General features: G+C 41.9%; 1 protein-coding gene across 5 annotated transcripts in view; it reads right to left on the bottom strand.

Annotated features, from left to right (window-relative positions):
- ERG (ETS transcription factor ERG) overlaps positions 1-17282 on the bottom strand; it is a 283816-nt gene that overhangs the window by 112199 nt on the left and 154335 nt on the right. The window contains exon 1 of one of the 5 annotated variants that reach the window (XM_060234255.1): positions 1993-2136. The exons of the other annotated variants lie outside the window; for them this stretch is intronic. Coding sequence (XP_060090238.1) covers positions 1993-2010 — 18 coding nt within the window. The 5' untranslated portion in view covers positions 2011-2136. Of the gene's footprint in view, positions 1-1992; positions 2137-17282 lie in introns of those variants that run through there. 5 annotated transcript variants of the gene reach the window in all.

Here is a 17282-nt window from a genome sequence, read left to right as displayed (position 1 = left end):
GGGATTTTCATCTTTTCCTGTGGACAGCAATCATTTTAAAAGTTCATGTCCAAAGAACATAAACTGAGAATATGTCTTACTGTGCTTTTTAAAGCAGATTATTTTCAACCAACAGAAATTGATCTAATTTTTGTACATTGTTATCATCATTCTAATAAAACCAAAGCAGTTTAATAAAAGTTGTTTTAGTTGTCTTTTTTTTTTTAATTCTATGAATAAGACTAAGTTGACCTAAAACATTCAAATATCTGATAACCATAGCACATGGAATAAGAATATAATTGATTCAGAAAGAAGATTATCTTCTTCCAGGAATGTTTTCTGAAAGTTTCCTATTTTTTACTTGAATATTTTACAGTTATATGTCTACAAAATTTAGCTGCAATTTTCAACTGTAAATAAAGTTGGTCTGAAGAATGAATAACTTATGAATGTACAGGTGCCAATCACCTACAGTTTGTTCACAAATAAGAATGTAACCTATAATATAGCTTTATACTGACAAAAGTATCAGCTAACAAAATACTAAAGCATCATATTGTTCTGTTAGTTGTTCGTTTTTCTGCATATCAGAATTAGTAAAAGAGTGAACTACATGCATATCATCAATTTTAAGTCCAACCCTGCACAAGTGGTCTAAAACCCGCAACAAATTAGAGCTAGTAACAGACAAAGGGATTGCCAGGCAAATCAAATTTGGATTTTGATCTCAGTAGACAGAATTATAAAAATATCACTGATTATAAAAAAGATATTTCAAGCCATACAATTGAGAACTTTCAATATTTTGCATTATAAAATCTTTGATAGACTATGCTATTACATCAGAAAATAAAGTGGCAATAAGAATAAGAAACACACTCTAACTTAAAGAAACTGAAGTACAATCTTATGCATGTTTATTCTGAAATAAGCTTCACTAAGTTCAACAACCTACTCTTAGCAAGTGTATTAGGAGTGCAACCTTAGAGAGTCCCTAAGTGGTCTCCTCAGTAGTAAGACCCATTTTCTTCTAAGGGTCTTACTCTTAGTAAAGTGTTCTTAGGATCAGTCAATTGTTCTACGTTTGTTGCTGTTATTATAATGTAAATATCCTAATGCACTGAGAATGTGTGAAGATGTTTAATAGTTTATATGAAAGGAATCTGTAAGTGATGATGGAAAATCCCCCGTCATATAAATCCTGTTTCATTTTCATCAGGCTTTAAATTACACATGTCTTGTTATTTTAGGAATTTATCACAGCTTTTTGCAACATATATAACTACTAGTTATTGAAATGAATGCTATCCAAGGATCAATCTAACTGAACAACAAAATACCCTAACTAAACAAAACTATAACAAGAGTTCCATTTAAGATGACTCAGAAATGGATCACAAATTTAGGAGATTTTTAAAATTACTTTTGATGCTCTTTAAAAACACATACCCGAAGACATTAAGTGGATTATTAACCAACATGAACATTTATCCCATTTCTTTGATATTAGAAACAATACCACTAAAACTAAATCAACAGATGAATGACAATAAAATCAGAGCTAGTGCCCTTTTATTTCTATGCAAGTATACTTGTAGCCATGTAAAAAAAGGAAAAATTCAAAAATATCCAAAATTGTGTCATTTGAAATTCCCAATAATTACTTTCCCCCTTACAGCTGCCAAGATTCTAATCCAGATACATATCCAAATTTGTTTAAACGATGTCAACAAGAAAATTCAGGTCTTCCCTCAAAAAGGCTTTGCAAGTATAATCCACAGCACCGAACAGTGAATTTAAAAAAACACCCAATTTTTTCTGAGTTTCAAGTTTTTAAGCCTTGTGGACAGTTGGAATAGGAAAAAGGAAATTTACTAGGCAGTACAAAGGAAATCTTCTCCTCCTCTATTGTGGCTTTGGGGGTGTTGCCCAGTTCTACTTATTGCTGTTCAGAAAGGATATCAATTATTATTTTTAAAAGAGGCTAATAAAAGATATTCCCTTTCTTACCTTAATAGTGCTCGCCATAATGTGATCTAGTTTATTGATAGCTAATAATTGTCAATAATAATTATTGCTTCACTCTGACCAGAAAGAAGTTTTTATGAAGTTATTTAGAGCGGATGAGATTGTGCTAACTCTGGGAAATGAAGTCAGCCAGTGACAGGAAGAGGTTTCTATTGGTCCTGGCTACTGCAGTTTGTAGAAACAGGATATTTGGGAGCTAAGAGATAAGAGGTTCTAAAACAATGTTGTTTTTCTTGCTGATATGCTGCTACAAGATTTTTAAAATGTCAATTGGCTACGACAGTGTCGGCAGGTGTGATATGATGTGCAGTAAATATGGCTTGCCAGACTGAAGCCGGATACAGATGTTGCATGAACTGGGCAAAAATTATACAGGGGTTCCCCAGAGAATTACAGATTTAGGGCCAAAGTTAAATTTGGGGTAAATTGTTGCAACCTTGTTGACATCAATGAAAAGCAGCATGTCTACAACAGAGAATCTTTCCATTGACTTAATAAAGGTAAAAGTAGTCCCCTGTGTAAGCACCACTTGTTTCCGACTCTGGGGTGACGTTGCTTTCACGTTTTCACGGCAGACTTTTTATGGGGTGGTTTGACACTGCCTTCCCCAGACATCTACACTCCCCCCCCCCCAGCAAGTTGGGTACTCATTTTACCAACCTCGGAAGGGTGGAAGGTTGAGTCAACCTGAGCCAGCTACCTGAAACCAGCTTCCGCCAGGATTGAACTCAGGTCATGAGCAGAGAGTTCAGACTGCAGTACTGCAGCTTTACCACTCTGCGCCACGGGGCTCTATTGACTTAATTAACAACTTAGTGTTGTTTATAGTCTTCCAGATAAATTTGAATGTACTTATTAGCTCTACCCTGAAGTTCAGTACAGGACCATCAAGCATAAATGTGTGTTGAGGGGGAGAGATAGTGTGTGTGTTATACAGGGAAAATAGCACTTGTCTTTAGAGATCTGTAGTAAGTGGCTCTGCACTGTAGTTAAGACAGCTTGGTTTTGTTTCATCTCCAAGATGTTACCATATTGATTTCCTGGAGACTCTGCTCCATGCTGGCTCTTTTCTCTTTCCACTGAAGGAAGACTTTGTCCAACAGAAGGCTCCTTCTGCTAATGGAAAAGGATCCTTGGATCTCAGCCTTTATGTATTTGGCTGGTCCAGAAATAGTAATGCCAACTTTTATGTTATCACACTGAGTTGACACTTAGACAGTTTTAAACTTTCACTTTCAAACCCATTCTCTAATGTTTCCCTCCACCTGTTTGGTCAGCTAAGGGTCCTAATGTTATGGTGATTTCTTTCCTAAAGTACTTGATCTTTGGACATGTAAAACACAGTCAATGAATGGATCCTTCTTACAAATAGTTAGAATTAAAATAGAGCATATTCCCAGTAAACATAACCAAATACTTTTCCAGAATTATCTTTCATATAATCAGGGGTCATTTTGTAGAAAAAGAGGTGCTGGAGCTCATTAGCACAGCTCATTTACATAACTCATTGGCATATGCCACACACCCCTGACATCACCAGAAGGTGTACTAAATTACGTATATCAGCTCAGCATCTACCTTAAAATGCTTCTTGAATTGTAATTGTCATCATCAAACCTTACTCCCATCATACTTTTTAAAATTACTTTCTCCTATGTGGCCACCAGTGTTCCCTCTAAGTAGAGTTAGCGTGAGCTAGCTCTAAGATTTTTAGCCTTCAGCTCGCGCAATTTTGCCTTAGATCAGGAAGGATTACCCCAGAGCACTAATTTATGCAGTAGCTCACAACTTTAATGGCAGTAGCTCACAAAGTAGAATTTTCCCTCTGCAGCTTAGAGGGAACATTGGTGGCCACAATGAAGATTTCCATTTCCACAGATGAAGATTTCCATTTGTCTGCTTTATATTTTTTTTGTTATTTTCCCATTTTTGGTGGGGAAAATTATTAGAAAGTTTGTCAAATCTTAGAGTTCAGCAAAATTCTCACAGGAGGTTTGAACAATGGAGCCCAAAAGCAAGTATTGGGGGGGGGGGGGAGAAAGAAAGAATACAATAAAATTTAGAGGTTCTGGAGCTCTGCTCCTGTGAGCTCCTGCCCAAAATGAGGCCTGCATACAATGTATTATTTCTAGCATTGTCAAAAGTCCTTGACTGGAGGGTTGTTTCCTTTCCCCTGACCAAAATATGATATTGAGTAGTAATGTCAATTTTACTGCAGTGATTCATGTTTAAATTCCTCTGAAATTGGTAAGACATAATTTGTGCAAGGTTTGCATTTAGGGCTGCCAATCCCCAGGTGGGGGCAGGGAATCCCCTGGTTTGGAGGCCCTCCCCCCGCTTCAGGGTCGCCAGAAAGCGGGGGGAGGGGAGGGAAATGTCTGCTGGGAACTCTATTATTCCCTATGGAGATTTATTCCCATAGAAAATCATGGAGAATTGATCCGTGGGTATCTGGGGCTCTGGGGGGGGGGCTGTTTTTTTGAGGTAGAGGCACCAAATTTTCAGTATAGCATCCAGTGCCTCTCCCCAAAATACCCCCAAAGTTTCAAAAGGATTGGACCAGGGGGTCCAATTCTATGAGCCCCAAAAGAAGGTGCCCCTATCCTTCATTATTTCCTAAGGAAGGAAGGGATTGAAAAGGTGTGCCGTCCCTTTAAATGTGTTGGCCAGAACTCCCTTTGGAGTTCAATTGTGCTTGTCACAGCCTTGATCTTGGCTCCACCCTTAATGTCTCCTGGCTCCACCCCCAAAGTCCCCAGATATTTATTGAATTGGACTTGGCAACTCTATTTGCATTGCAGCTTAGTGTAACAATATCACAAGACACTCTATGGTATTTTGCTCAGATCCATCACAACCAGAATGTCACTGTTGTACCAAGGTCTAGGGTGGTGATATTCAGTGGCTCAACCATGTGTTACCTGCAGTGTTCCCTCTAAGCTGAGTTAGTGTGAGTTGGCCCAGTTTTTTAGCCTCTGACTCACACATTTTTGTCTTAGCTCATGAAAAATGGCCCCAGAGAAAACTAATTTATGCAGTAGCTCACAACTTTAACGTTAGTAGCTCACAATTTTAATGCCAGTAACTCACAAAGTAGAATTTCTGCTCACAAGACTCCACAGCTTAGAGGGAACATTGGTTACCTGTGGTTCTTCTGAGCACTATTTCTCAATGCAGCACTTGCCAAGTCTTTCAGGAAAGTGTACAAGACCAGTGCACTGGAGGACTTGTAACTGGCAGGTAGTCCCTACCTTAAAACAGGGACTGGGAGATGGATAAACTGCAGGTCTCATGCCAGTGATAAGAGTAAAGGGCCTGTCCTCTACAACAGCCCTCCAACCCTTCTTGGTATCTTGGGCATCCCAGCACCCAGGAATAGTAAGATGTCTACAGAGAAGACGAAGCACAACCACCACCACATAGGGTTGCCAAGTCCAATTAAAGAAAAATCTGGGGACTTTGGGGGCGGAGCCAGGAGACTTTGGGGGTGGAGCCAGGGGACATTGGGGGTGGAGCCAGGAACAAGGGTGTGACAAGCATAATTAAACTCCAAGGGAGTTCTGGCCATCACATTTAAAAGGACAGCACACCTTTTTAAATGCCTTTCTTCCATAGGAAATAATTAAGGATAGGGGCAGCATCTTTTGGGGCTCATAGAATTGGACCCTCTGGTCCAATCATTTTGAAACTTGGGGGGTATTCTGGGGAGAGGCACTAGATGCTATACTAAAAATATGGTGCCTCTACCTCAAAAAATAGCCCCCCAGAGCCCCCAATACCCACGGTTCAATTCCCCATTATTCCCTATGGGAATCGTTCTCCATAGGGAATAATAGAGTGCCCAGTAGACATTTCCCTCCCCCCATGCTTTCTAAAGGGGAGGAGGGCCTCCAAACCAGGGAATCCCCTGCCCCCTCCCTCTCTCACACACACAAATACTTACTAGATCTTCTTCCTGCAGAACTCTACTTGCTGTGAAAACGAAAGCAAAAGAAAGGAAGGGGCTGTTCTCCATGGAAACTATTACTGACCCTTTCCAATGAAGCCCTTCCTGTTTCCTGTGCAGCCTTAAAGGCACACATTTTACAAACGGACCAGGAGCTGTACAACTACATGATGCCTACACGCATGTTCTCCCCCCCTCCCCCACTTCCGGATTTTTGGAGAGCGGGGGAGGAGGCTACAAATTTGGGGGTCCCCCGCCAGGGCAGGGGGGTTGGGAAGCCTATTACCACGGCAGCCAACCAGGATATAACTCATGGCCAGGGCTTTTTTTGCAGCAGGAATTCCTTTGCATATTAGGCCACACACCCCTGATGTAACCAATCCTTCAAGAGCCTACAGTAGGCCCTGTACTAAGAGCCCTGTAAGCTCTTGGAAAATTGGCTACATCAGGGGTGTGTGGTCTAATATGCAAAGGAATTGGAAGCTGGCCACAGTGGGGTGGTGGTTGTACTCTTGCTCCATGACCAGCTTGTTCTCTTATAAATGCCTTGACAATTTGACTGTCATCTGAGCTGCTGTTCCTTGGGTTGAGCAGACAGCAGGAAGACAAAGAGTGATGTCATTCTCTTCACTCCAGATACACAAGGGCAAAGCTTCAACAGTGGTACAGATATGATGTAAAAGGTTATTCTTATATATTTAATATTAAAGGATTGGCTCCGAACTGAATTTTCCACCAGTAGAACAGAAATTTCCCCTTCCCATTGTAGCCCACTAGTCTCCAGAAAAAGCTGCTCCCGAGGCATGGGACCCTGAGGAATGGCATTAGGGAAATCTGCAGCAGGAAGATGGAATCAGTGAAAATTGCCAATTTAGTCTAGATCTAAGCCATACCTTATGTTATTGTATTTGTGCATTAGGTGGGCTGATGCACAAGGCACACAGTAGTCATGCAAGCTGAGAACCAAGATGGAAGGCTTAGCAACACTGTTCTAATTGCCTAGCACTCCCCACTTCCAAACAACCACTGGACATTCTGTTAAAAAAAACTACTGGTGTTGTTTTTTAAACCCTGGAAGTATTTTTTTTTTTAAGATTTAATATTTTTCTGCAGCCTTGGGAGTTTGTAGAGAAACTCCTCCCAGTCTTTGCTTAGTAGGGTTGCCAGGTCCCTTGGCTGAGCAGGTGTGGGAGGAGGTGTGCTTACTGGGAGGGAAGAAGCAGCAGGAAATAAATGTGATGTGCTGAGGGCTTTTTTTTTAGCAGGAACTCCTTTGCATATTAGGCCACTCCCCGCCCCCTGGATGTAGCCAATCTTCCAAGAGCTTACTGGGCTCTTAGTACAGAGCCTACTGTAAGCTCTTGGAGAATTGGCTACATCAGGGGTGTGTTGCCTAACATGCAAAGGAGTTTCTGCTAAAAAAAAAAAAAGCCCTGGACATGCCAATTTAATTTCAATTTCAAACCTTTAATCGCATAGCATAAAATACAGAAAAAGATTTGGATATACAAAACAAGTCAGGGTTGAATTTAGGTTAAACGTAAAATCAAAAGACAGGTTGCTTACCTGTAACTGTAGATCTTCGAGTAGTCATTTGTGCATTCATACTCATGGGATATAGCGCCTGCACCGATTCCCCGAATCGATACCTAAAAAGCCCAGGATTTTTTTGCGCTCGGCACCAGTGAGCATGCGCGGGCGTCCCAACACACATGCTCACCGGCACCAGCATGCAGATCCTGCCAGTTCCTTCTTGACCACTGGAAGCCCCCTAACATGGGGAGACCATCAGCAGTGGGGAAGGAGGGCGGATAGTGTGAATGCACAGGAGTTCAGGACCCCCTTTTTATAAATTGGAATGATTATAGAATCAAGTTAAGAGTCAGGGGTGGTACCATAAAAGTCAATCAGTGTAAATAATTTTGCAAGGGGGTAAAAGCCACCAGTCAGCAAAATTTTTGAAGACCTCTGCAGAAAGCACCAGAGTCTGGTGCTTTGCCCACTTTTAGATCTCTCAATAGAGTACTGGTTTTGTTTGAGGTTCTCTAACATATTTGCTGTTCCCTGGGCATGCCTATGTCATCTCTAGTGACATTGGGGATATCGGGAGCGACGCTCTGACTTGTGTGCAAAACTCTATGGTAGAACTAGCGTCAAATCATAAGAGTTTTGCCCAAAAACCAGAGCATCGCTCCCTGACATCACCAATATGCCTATATCACTGGTCAGGTAATATAGGCACATCACATTTACTTTGTTTCTTTCCTGTTTGGGAGAACAATTTCCCCTGGTTTCTGACTGCTCTGAGCTAGCGAAAGAGGCTTCAAACCAGGGGCTCCCCCACCCCCAATTGGGAACAGGCAACCTTAGTCCCCAGCTCCATATAACTCATATTATTCATGGTGCTTTTCAGAAATAGATACACTAATTCCTGTGTATACTGTACAGCATATTTTGAAAGACATATGTGTTGATTAAATCTGTCTGCTTTTGTCTGCAATATGCTATAATGTATAATAGTATTTTAAAAACATGAATACTTTAATGTTATTAAGTTTAATTTGATATACATATATGCTGTTAACTCCCTAATGGCTTTTATGAAAGTGTTTCTGTCCACATAACATAATTACTTTTATTTTCTTTATTTTTTCCCACTTCTCAGTTGTCAAAAAATAAGGTACACCAGTCTAGCTAGCATAAGGACAACAGTTTACAGCTTTCTCTCTCAAATATGAGGTTATAGTCACAATTTTGCTTGCCGAAAACTCAGGCATTTATATTTTTAATTTTCACAAATCTACCAAATAGTACCAGCAAAAAGTTATATATAATGCATTTTATGTTGCTAAAGCAATATGATAAATTTAGGTTTACAGGAAAGTACTAAATATACTTCCATTTTCCTCAAAATTTCTGCCATCCCCCAATATTTTACATGGCTTCAAAATTTTCAGAAATCTTTCATCTCTCATCTACATTGGATTATTCATCATCTGTTTTAATTGATTTCTCTCTCTTCCTTTCCCAGGAAAAAGATATTATGGTTTCTCTTTTAGTAGCAGTCTTCAGGTATTAATAGTTTCCTCTAGTTACAGTCCTCAAGGCTACCTGCCATAGGTGGGCAGAATGGTAGACCCAGCAATTGCGTTCCAATGCCATTGTTTCCCAGATTAAACATAATCTATTCCAATCTAGTTTCTGGTTCAGCTATGGAAATGAATTGATACTGCTTGTCTGCAGCCACAATGCAGTATTTTTCTTCTTGGGGGAATTAAATATAAATTTGTATTTCATAAATTTGTATATTATTTGAAATAGTATACATCACTTAAAAATAGTAGGTGTGATCATTGTAAAAAACAACAACAACAGTATGTAGTTGTGGGATGTATGCTTCAAAGCACTACATGTAAGCAGGTAAGGGTACTCCAAAAAGAAATGACATGCTTAAACCCAAATGGTTTTCCAGGGATGCAGGGACACCTGGAGACCATTTAGGTTTTGGAAACCTTATTTTTTTAAAAAGTCTATTATGTAAGATCTGAAGTTTCACTAAGTCTTTTGTGTACCTCTGTCAAGGAAATGATTATTAAGCCTGAGGGATAATTATATTAAGGTTTCTCCAAATTTTTCTATAAGACTTTTTTTTAAATTAATTTGAAGCACAAGAACAACCTGTGAGTTGAATGTACTTTTAGACCTAGCCACTCAAGTGAACATTTATATTTCATCAATGGCTCACTTCAGAGGGGAAGCCATTTTAGTCTTTTGCAGCAAAATTAAACAGAAGTGAAAACGCAACATAAAGACAAACAAAATGGAAAATCAATTCACTTTCTGTGAAGCATTTGAGAAACATAGCTCTTTTCACCAGATGTATCTCAAGAAGAGAACTGTGTTTCTCAGAATCTTATGCTACAATACAATTTGTTAGTCTTAAAGGTGCTACTGGACTCTTTACTATTGTGTGAATGATAACATGTTTTCCTGCCAGTGAGTCTTGGAAAGTGAGAAAGCCAACAAAGATTGGAAGAGCACCAGGTAACTGATACCCTGCTTGGGTCAGAGAAAATGTCCCTTGTAAAAAATTCCCATTTCCCAATCCCAAAAGACCATCATCTGTTGTGATCAAGGTCCTAAGTGGATCCTCTCAAAGGAAATCCCCATTGAAACTTTCCCTAGGATATCTACCACCCAAGGTCCCTAAAAAGCTGGCCTGGAAAGGGAACATAGTGCCAAAGATCCTGTACTATATTGTTCCAGAAGGGCAGCAAGATCTGATGTAGTGGACGGGCATCATGTTCAGGGAATCATGTCCTGACAAGACACCATCATGCCCTGGAGATTTGCCAGGGATAGGATGCCCTCTTGGGATTTTGTTTGATCTTCTGTACCTACCATACCATACCATACCTTTAATGGCATAATAGAATCAAATAAAAAAATACACAATATAAAATCAAAATGAAACCGAGCTTACAGATGCATTCAAACATGGTCAGAATTAAATTTAAGGATGTCAGCCAGAAATTTTGCCACAGCCTCAGTATCACTCAATAAATAATAACAGGGTGGCAGAATAGACAAATATGGGGGAAAAGAAAGCTTGCCAAATAAATCTTTACGGAGGTTATGGTAAAAAGAACAATCAAGCAATATATGCTGGATTGAGTCAGGAGTATTCGCTCCACAGGAGCAAAGTATGTCGGCTAAAGGGACTTGCTGATATCTCCCTTGTAAAACTTTGGAGGGAAACGCATTTAGTCTAGCCAACATAAATGCCCTGCGATGACTTGGAATGGTTAAGTCTGATAGATAATTGGGCATTTTGCCACAGAAAGCATAGAGACCACCACAACCACGTTTAACTTTAAAAGGGGTAAATACACTGAGATGAGGAGGCATGTGAGGAAGAAACTGAAAGGAAAGGTACATACGGTCAAAACCCTTGAGAAAGCTTGGACGCTATTTAAAACTATAATCCTAGAAGCTCAGATAAAATACATACCACAAGTTAGGAAAGGCACAAACAGGCATAAGAAAAGGCCTGCGTGGTTAACAAATAAAGTAATGGAAGCTGTAAAAGGTAAGAAGGACTCCTTTAAGCGGTGGAAAACCAGTCCAAGTGAGATTAGTAAAAGGGAACACAGGCTGTGGCAAATCAAATGCAAGACTGTGATCAGGCAGGCAAAAAGGGACTATGAGGAGCATATTGCAAAAAACATAAAGACCAACAATAAAACTTTCTTCAAATATATTAGAAGTAGGAAACCAGCCAGGGAGGCAGTGGGGCCCTTGGATGACCATGGGGTAAAAGGATTACTGAAGGAGGATAGGGAAATGGCTGAAAAGCTAAATGAATTTTTTGCCTCCGTCTTCACTGTAGAAGACGAGAACTTTTTGCCCGCCCCAGAACCACTAATTTTGGAAGGGGTGTTGAAAGACCTGAGTCAGATTGAGGTGACAAATGAGGAGGTCCTACAACTGATAGACAAATTAAAAACTAATAAGTCACCGGGTCCGGATGGCATACATCCGAGAGTTCTGAAGGAACTCAAAGTTGAACTTGTGGATCTTCTAACAAAAATCTGTAATCTTTCATTGAAATCTGCCTCCATTCCTGAGGACTGGAAGGTAGCAAATGTCACCCCCATCTTTAAAAAAGGTTCCAGAGGAGATCCGGGAAACTACAGGCCAGTCAGTCTGACTTCAATACCGGGAAAGTTGGTAGAAACCATTATCAAGGACAGAATGAGTAGGCACATTGATGAACACGGGTTATTGAGGAAGACTCAGCATGGGTTCTGCAAGGGAAGATCTTGCCTCACTAACCTGTTGCATTTCTTTGAGGGGGTGAACAAACATGTGGACAAAGGAGACCCGATAGATGTTGTTTACCTTGACTTCCAGAAAGCTTTTGATAAAGTTCCTCATCAAAGGCTCCTTAGAAAGCTTGAGAATCATGGAGTAAAAGGACAGGTCCTCTTGTGGATCAAAAACTGGCTGAGTAATAGGAAGCAGAGAGTGAGTATAAATGGGCAGCCTTCGCAGTGGAGGACGGTAAGCAGTGGGGTGCCGCAGGGCTCGGTACTGGGTCCCATGCTTTTTAACTTGTTCATAAATGATTTAGAGTTCGGAGTGAGCAGTGAAGTGGCCAAGTTTGCGGATGACACTAAATTGTTCAGGGTGGTGAGAACCAGAGAGGATTGTGAGGAACTCCAAAGGGATCTGTTGAGGCTGGGTGAGTGGGCGTCAACGTGGCAGATGCGGTTCAATGTGGCCAAGTGCAAAGTAATGCACATTGGGGCTAAGAATCCCAGCTACAAATACAAGTTGATGGGGTGTGAACTGGCAGAGACTGATCAAGAGAGAGATCTTGGGGTCATGATAGATAACTCACTGAAAGTGTCAAGACAGTGTGCGTTTGCAATAAAAAAGGCCAATGCCATGCTGGGAATTATTAGGAAGGGAATTGAAAACAAATCAGCCAGTATCATAATGCCCCTGTATAAATCGATGGTGCGGTCTCATTTGGAGTACTGTGTGCAGTTCTGGTCGCCGCACCTCAAAAAGGATATTATAGCTTTAGAGAAGGTGCAGAGAAGGGCAACTAGAATGATTAAAGGGCTGGAGCACTTTCCCTATGAAGAAAGGTTGAAACACTTGGGACTCTTTAGCTTGGAGAAACGTCGACTGCGGGGTGACATGATAGAGGTTTACAAGATAATGCATGGAATGGAGAAAGTAGAGAAAGAAGTACTTTTCTCCCTTTCTCACAATACAAGAACTCGTGGGCATTCGATGAAATTGCTGAGCAGACAGGTTAAGACGGATAAAAGGAAGTACTTCTTCACCCAAAGGGTGATTAACATGTGGAATTCACTGCCACAGGAGGTGGTGGCGGCCACAAGTATAGCCACCTTCAAGAGGGGTTTAGATAAAAATATGGAGCACAGGTCCATCAGTGGCTATTAGCCACAGTGTATGGAGCACAGGTCCATCAGTGGCTATTAGCCACAGTGTATGGAGCACAGGTCCATCAGTGGCTATTAGCCACAGTGTATGTGTGTATATAACATTTTTTGCCACTGTGTGACACAGAGTGTTGGACTTGATGGGCCGTTGGCCTGATCCAACATGGCTTCTCTTATGTTCTTATGTTCTTATAGAGATCTAAGGAAGCTGGAGAGCAAATATAAGGGTCTGTTGGTCGTAATTTCGTTTCCTCCGATTCCCACAGTCTCAATTTAATACATCTGAAGATATATGACTCATCAGAGGTAGAAAAATCATCTACCTCTAACCCCAATTGATTGAGTTTGGACAGAAGCACTGCTGTCCAGGATCTTCTGTACCTGTCATGGGCCAGCCAGCGCCTCCTCCTTTGAGGCCCTGCACTGGTGGAATGCCCACTTGAGTATCTGGATCTAAAAACAGATCCAGTAAAAGAATTTATTTATTTATTTGATTTATATCCTGTCCTCCCCGCCGAAGCAGGCGCAGGGAGGTTCACAATATAAAATCACAACAAACAATATCAATACATATTATAAAATTACACATTAAGTAGCTAAAAACAGAATTAATTTGGTGCTAATCTCTTTGATATTATGTTTTTCAGTGGCGATGGTATTTCTTCAGATTTCCTACAATAAAGGCTCTGCGTCAGTTGAACACCAACCTGAAGTGTTAGGACAAGAAGTGTTAGGAAGTGAGAATGCTTCTCAGCCAGGCTGCTTATTCTGGCAGGAGATGAAGGAAATGGGACAGAGATCACAGTGTCAGTTACAGCCAGCTTTTCCTTAACCAGCAGAGTGCAGAAGATTAAGAGAATGCCTGACAGCTCAAGACAAAGAAATACTCGTTTAATTGTGCAACAGTGATCAGTGATAACTCCTGGAGCAGAGTTGTTATAGGAGCAGGAATGACAAGCAGGTAGAAAGGCAAAGGGCTTGTACCTGCAGGATGATGGAAACAGCAGTAAGAAGCAACACCTGGGCTTTGGGGAATGAGTCAGCTAATGAGGTAGATAAAAGGAACACCCTGAACAAGGCTCAACATGGAGGCAACCATGCTAGCTTCCCCCTCTGTGAGCTGAGCCACTTAGCAACCAGAGTATTTCCTTGCCTTGCTCCCTGTTCTGTTTAACCTGTGCTTGCTTTTCCTGCTAGAACCCCAGACCCCATCTTCTGCCCCAGCTTCCAAGCTTTGGACCATGCATTCAAGACCTTCCTCAACCTTTGAACTGAGCCTTTGGCTCTCTGGCTCTGGAATGGTTTGTCAACCTTGCTCTTATCTCTTGCCTTGATTGTGATTATATTTGTGTATCCCAGAGACCCGGGGTAGAATAAAAACTCCTGGCTCTTCCTTATATGTGACAGCACCAGTCCCCAAATCTTGAGTTGCCATTCTTGGAACAGGAAAACCATATGCATAGATATATCCATCACATCCTCCAGGGACAAGGCAGCTTTTCTCTCCATTGATTACAAAGCTGTGCATCTGAAGGCAGACAGTAGCCTGTGTTCCCATGCACCAGCCCCTGGTGGAAGGACAGTGACTTGATGAGAATATTGTCCAGATACAGTAAGATTGATACTCCCTGTGTCCACAGAAGGGCCATCAAGAAGATGAGCACTTTGCTGAAGACATGATGGGGGGTGAATTCAACCCAAAGGTGAAAACCCAGTACTGAAAATGGAGTACTACATAACAAAGTGAAGGAATGTCTGGTGGACCTGGAGAATTAGAATGTGCAGGTATGTTTCCACTGGCTCCTTAGTGGACTGCAGCCAATATTAACCTGAAGATCTGAATTCAGAACTTATTATTTCTTGATCCATCTGTTCAGCCATTTCAGGTTGAAAACAGCCCTCAAATCTCAATTTTTCTTAGTGACCAGGAACAAGGATAGATCTCTAATGCCTCTGGTCTTCTGGGGCCAGTTCCATTATCCCAATTTGAAGGAAATGCTCTGTGGCTTTGAAAACAAGGCAATGCTTGGCCAAGCAGTAATACATGGGGACTTGCATGAATTTGTTTGGAGACAGGGATTTGAGTTCCAGAGAATAACCCTTGGAAGAAGCATCCAATGTCCACTGATCATGAATTTAAAGTTGCTTTAAATGAGCTTGAAATGGTTTAGCACTATTGGAACTAGAGACCTGAATTAATCTGGGGGTTGCCGGAGGCCTCAAAGGGAATTCTCATTCTATCCTAATGACCTTATCAAAGACTGAAGGAAACAGAAGACACTGGGAAGCAGGCTCTGTGTGAAGGAAGGTTCTAGCTGATCCTGCTGATCTGATATAGCTGATCTGACTCTTCCAGTTCCTTTTTGCTACAGAGAATCTCCATGATTCAGATAACTTTGGAAAACAACTGGGAACATCTGCTTAAGAAACAGGCAAGTATGCATGGTCATCACCTACAGCTCTTCTTCAGAGAGCTCTTCCTCATCCCTAGATGAGGAGGAGGGGAACTGTTCTAAGACTTCCAAGTTTGGGTCCAGCAAAACACTATGATCTCTATGTAAGGTTGCCAGCTCCCAGGCCCCAGGTAGAGAGCCCAAAGGCATCCACAATAAAGAAGAAGAAGATATTGGATTTCTATTGGATTTCTATTGGATTAAACCAACCTGAAGTATGAAAATTCTCAAATTTATAACATAGAAAACTTATACAAAAGTGCAATACATATCACCCCCGAATACAAAGTCCTTCCATTTGCAAAAAATGTTCTTGTTCCTTGAAGTGGTAGATCCGAGGTATGGCAAAGGCCATGAAAATAGAGCCCAACACTCCAATTTCTTTCAGCAGTAGCCGGTGTAGAGAAGAATGGCAACAAGGCACAAGACCGCAACAGAGATGCACATATTGCCATTTCACACAAGGCTTCTACGAGCTTCAAATAAATTTAAATCATTCACATGTGGCAAATAGCTTAAAAATTCTGCAAATAAAGAACCGATGGGTGAGATGACCTGGCAACCCTATCTCTATGATACATCAAGGAAAAGGACCTCCACCTATGGGAGTCAGAGCTCTTAACTGAAGTGGGGGTTGGCATGTCTAGGGCATGCTTGTCCTCTTGAGTTCCCCCAGAAGACCTAGAAGTGGAGCAGGTCTGGATTCTGCTTCTAGATTTGTGCTTGCATTCTGTCCCTTCTCACTGGAGGTCCACCAGAGTGGTACTAATCTCTCTCTCGGCTTGGCTTCGCGAACGAAGATTTAAGAAGGGTGCAATAGTCCACGTTTGCTGCAGGCTCGCTGGTGGCTGACAAGACCAATGTGGGACAGGCAGGTCCGGCCACAGCGGCTGCAGGGAAAAGTCTGATTTAGGGTTGGTCCTGTAGCAGTGCGATTCTTCCTCAATCTCCTTTTGTCCTCAAGACCAGCTATGCGTGTATTCTCAAAGGAAGAGACAGCCTGGTGGATGGTGTGCCTCCATGCTTTGCGATCTGAGGCTAGGTCAGACCACTGGTGATGGTTGATGTGACAGGTGCTAAGGGATTTCTTCAAGGAGTCCTTGTACCTCTTCTTTGGTGCCCCTCTATTTCGATGGCCGGTGGAGAGTTCGCCATACAGGGCAATCTTGGGAAGGCGGTGGTTTTCCATCCTAGAAATATGCCCTGCCCAGCGCAGCTGCGTCTTCAACAGCAGTGCCTCGATGCTGGTAACCTCTGCCCGCTTGAGGACTTCAGTGTTGGTCACAAAGTCACTCCAGTGGATGTTGAGGATGGTGCGAAGGCAGCGCTGATGAAAGCGCTCAAGGAGTCGAAGGTGATGACGGTATAAAACCCACGATTCGGAGCCATAGATGAGGGTTGTCATCACAACCGCTTTGTAAACATTGATCTTTGTGCCTTTTTTCAGATGCTTGTTGCTCCACACTCTTTTGTGCAGTCGGCCAAATGCACGGTTTGCCTTTGCCAGCCTGTTGTCAATCTCCTTGTCGATCTTGGCATCGGAGGAGATGATGCACCCCAGGTAGCTGAACTGCTGGACTGTCTTCAGAACTGATTCACCCACAGTGATGCAGGGAGGGTGATAATCTTCCTGGGGTGCAGGCTGGTGGAGAACTTCTGTCTTCTTCAGACTAACTTCTAGGCCGAATAGCTTGGCAGCCTCTGCAAAGCAGGACGTCATATGCTGCAGAGCTGATACCGAGTGGGAGACGAGTGCAACATCATCAGCAAACAGTAGCTCTCGGATGAGTTTTTCCATTGTCTTGGAGTGTGCCTTTAGTCGCCTCAGGTTGAACAGGCTGCCATCGGTGCGATAGCGGATGTAGACACCATCGTCCTCATCTAGATCTACTGCGG

Source organism: Heteronotia binoei, chromosome 3 (genome assembly GCF_032191835.1).
Source record: "Heteronotia binoei isolate CCM8104 ecotype False Entrance Well chromosome 3, APGP_CSIRO_Hbin_v1, whole genome shotgun sequence".
Taxonomy (NCBI): domain Eukaryota; kingdom Metazoa; phylum Chordata; class Lepidosauria; order Squamata; family Gekkonidae; genus Heteronotia; species Heteronotia binoei.
The sequence above is the reverse complement of the archived record's forward strand: the minus strand, read 5'-3'. Positions and strand labels throughout refer to the sequence as shown.